This window comes from Triticum aestivum, chromosome 5A (genome assembly GCF_018294505.1).
Source record: "Triticum aestivum cultivar Chinese Spring chromosome 5A, IWGSC CS RefSeq v2.1, whole genome shotgun sequence".
In the NCBI taxonomy this organism is placed as follows: domain Eukaryota; kingdom Viridiplantae; phylum Streptophyta; class Magnoliopsida; order Poales; family Poaceae; genus Triticum; species Triticum aestivum.
In genome coordinates, this window is record NC_057806.1 from 562530380 (window position 1) to 562533861 (window position 3482).

At 48.4% G+C, this 3482-nt stretch overlaps 1 protein-coding gene across 1 annotated transcript in view; it reads right to left on the reverse strand.

The window, feature by feature from the left end:
• Window positions 1-332: 332 nt before the first annotated feature.
• LOC123107696 (uncharacterized) overlaps window positions 333-3482 on the reverse strand; it is a 5281-nt gene continuing 2131 nt past the window's right edge. Inside the window, exon 2 of the mRNA XM_044529642.1 lies at window positions 333-2061. Within this exon, the coding sequence (XP_044385577.1) occupies window positions 438-2061 (1624 nt within the window). The 3' untranslated portion in view covers window positions 333-437. The remainder of the gene's footprint in view (window positions 2062-3482) is intronic.

A 3482-nucleotide genomic window follows, 5' to 3' on the forward strand; every position in this document is an offset into this window, starting at 1 on the left:
TGTTTAGGTTTGCAGATAAGAAAATCAAGAATGTCATCTAAATTGTTTACGGGTAGCTAGTGGCTGTAGTGGTAGGAGCTCATAGGACGTACGTGTAGAGCGTTGTCATTTTGTTTGTCGCGGTTAAGTCGGCTGGTGCGCCGGTTCAAATAATAGAACGACATGGTGAGCTGGACATGCGCTGATTTCTGTTGATATCACAGTTTAGATGTGAGATAGTATCTCGGATGAGATATAGACAGACCTTTAAAAAGAGTGTACTTAGGAGTTAGGACATGTCCAAATATACGTAAACCTACAAAATCACACCGTTAAATAGATGTTTGTTCGCAAGAGAGAAATAGGAGATCACATCAGGAGTAGAAAGCCACATCGGGAGTCCCAGGGTACAGTATATCCACTCATACAAGTTCGCACATTATAACAAGCTACACCAGCTAATAAATGTTGCCAAGTGGCTGATGGGAGGAAGCCGGAGTGGTCGACGGAGGTGCTGGTGCAGGATCCGCAGTATTACCACGCCATAGCAGCACGTGCAACGCGACATAGACGACCACGGCCGCAACGAGCGTGGTCACGTACGCGAACAGCTGCTCCCACACCCAGCAGGTGCCGGCCGCGTACGCGCCCAGCAGGCCGGCGAGGTCCAGCACCATGGCAGCCTGCATCATCCTGAGCGGCGCGCCACGCCGGCTCACCGTGCGGTGCATTAGCAGGACGATGAGAATGACGGACGCCGCGAAGGACGTGGCGTTGCAGTAGAAGAAGGCCTGGTACCGTGGCAAGTGGACGTTGCGCATGATGGGGTCGCCGGCACGGTGGCCACTCCTAGAGTCGACCCAGGTGCCGCCAGGAGGCACAAGGCCCGCCTGGTACGTCATGCTCGCCGTGAGAACGCCGAGAAGCATCAGGCACCTGCGCTTTGTGTGCTTGTCCATTTCTTGGTCCGAGACCATGGCCCTCTGGTAGCCGGTCCTCAGCGACAGCGGCTGGAATAGGCACCGGATCCAGAACGGAAGCTGTGGCACATTGGGCGGCCCGCCGCTGTCCTTTAGCAGGAGCGGTAGAATTTGCAGGACAAGATAGGTGATCACGCCGGCCACGAGGCCAAAGACGTAGACAGAGGTGCTCACCTTGTGGGTGGTCCCTAGGGCGTAGGCAGTCCTGAGAGCCAGGAACCCAATCATGATGCAGGCCTGGAGCGCGTTACTCCGTATGCTCTGCTCGTGCAGCCGCTGGTTCACCAGGAAGAGGATGACGGCGACGGCGGCCATAAACATCACCGCGTTGCAGTAGAAGAACACCAGGTACCTGCTCCGGTCGTAGCCAAGGAGGACCGTCTCGCTGAAGAGCTTCTTGGAGGAGAAGTCGTAGTCCATCTCCCAGAACCCGCCGGCCGAGTTCAGCCCGGTTTGGTACGTGACGGTGGCGGCGAGCATCGCCAGCACAATCAGAGACCTGCGCTTCTTCTCCAGGCTCCGCTCCTGATCCTCTCTATTCAGTTGGCATTGCCCATAATCATCATCATCATCATCGCCCAACAGGTGCAGCTTCTTCAGAACCTTGTGAGCCGTACGCTCCACCCACAGCGTCCGCTTGCTCCCGCCGCTGCCCAGAATGATGAACACCACGACATTGGCGACGGCCAATGCGGAGATACAGATGGTGGTGGAGACGTCTCGGGAGCTCCCGCTGGCGTACGCGCCCATCAGGCCCAACTGGCTCAGTATTATGGCCACCTGCAGCACGTGACGCTTGACCACGGCTCCCAATATGAGCTGCTTGCTTCGGACCACCACGATCACCACCAGCGACGCCACGAACGACGTCGTGTTGCAGTGGAAGAAGGCCTTGTACCTCTTCGGCAGCACGTCGAGGAGCGCCGGATGTCCTGACCTGTAATCCTTGTAGTCCTCATCGCGCCAGTAGCCGCCTGGCGGGTTCAGCCCTGCCTGGTATGTCACCGTCGCCGTCAGCGTGGCCAGCAACAGCAAAACCGACCGCGACCTGTTCAGATTGTATTCATCCCTGTTGCTGCCGTCGATTTGCGCTTCAACTTCCCTGCCCCAAGTGGATGATATATATCGTTAACACAATCGATGGAGTAACCTGCAACTCTACACCACCTGAGCTTGGCATTAATCACTATGACAGTGTTAGAGCATCTCCAGCGGCTTGTGTATATTTATGTCAATATAGACAAAAATGGTCTAAAACAATTTCTTCATATACATAACCAGTTTTTCAGCTAATTGTCTATATTCTATCTCATATATACATTTTATCTTACACTTAGTGATCTAAACGTTTTTATATTTCTTTACAGAGGGAGTAACTATTAAAATAGTTGTGTATACAAAATATAGATCAAATGAAGCAAAAACGCTCTTCATCAGATTGTCTATTGCATAGTTCACATCTAGACGATGCCTACCGATCTTCCATATATTGACAATGTCCATCGCTATTTAGACAATGTGGGGTTCTTGAGTACTCCATCCGTCCGGAAATATTTATCCTAGAAATTGTTGTATATAGACTTAATTTAGTTATAGATACATCCATTTTGTTCATTTTTAGGACAAGTATTTCCGGACGGAGGGAGTATCATATAGACAAACTGCTGGAGATTTTTTTTTTTGCTTCATATTGTCTATCTAGCAATTTTAACATGCCTCATCTTACCCCCTCTTTTCATATGAGAAGTAATAGTATATAATAGATTTGAGGCATTGATCTCATTAATTAGTGGTCGGATTAACTCTTACATTATTTTTTTGCGAAAACTCTTACATTCTTACTTCACATATAAAAAGACGGGGTAAGAGGGTCCTGTGTAGTGTATGTGCTATCCTGAACGCGGTTGTACTATGACACTCTTGTTTCGTTGCTGGCAATGGAATGGGCGCTCACCCCTTTTCTTAGAAAAAAGAAAAAAAAGTTTACATTCACTGATTCACCACACTAGCAGTCAGCTACGCATGGAACAACTGCTTGTGTATTAAGTTGCGGAAATTAAGTCTAAGAACATACAACTATAGTTTGATGAAGGGTGTGATCGACTGAGACTTAACCAAGTCGCAATTAAGTGACATAACATGAGGAAAAAGACTAAAAAATTCCGCAAATCTTTACACAAAATCTCATGAATATTGCATCGACTTAGACATAACCAACTCTCTGTCGACTGTGATCTAGTGACACGGTTTGGTGAAAGAGATTGAAGCATAAGTAACTTTCATTTTTTTAGTAAAATGCAACTCTTTACGAAACGAAACATAAGTTGTGCCCCCGTAGATGGAAGATAGAAAAGAACGACTGTTCAACTATGCTCAGGTCAGATCGATGAGAAAACGCTCAAGCACAATATGCTCAAGTGAGTTAAAAAAGGGTATGGCTAACAGTTAGTCGACTGAAAACTGTTTTTGGGTCAATCGATCATTTTGGACTATTGGATGCAAAAATCAACAACGAGATGGTCT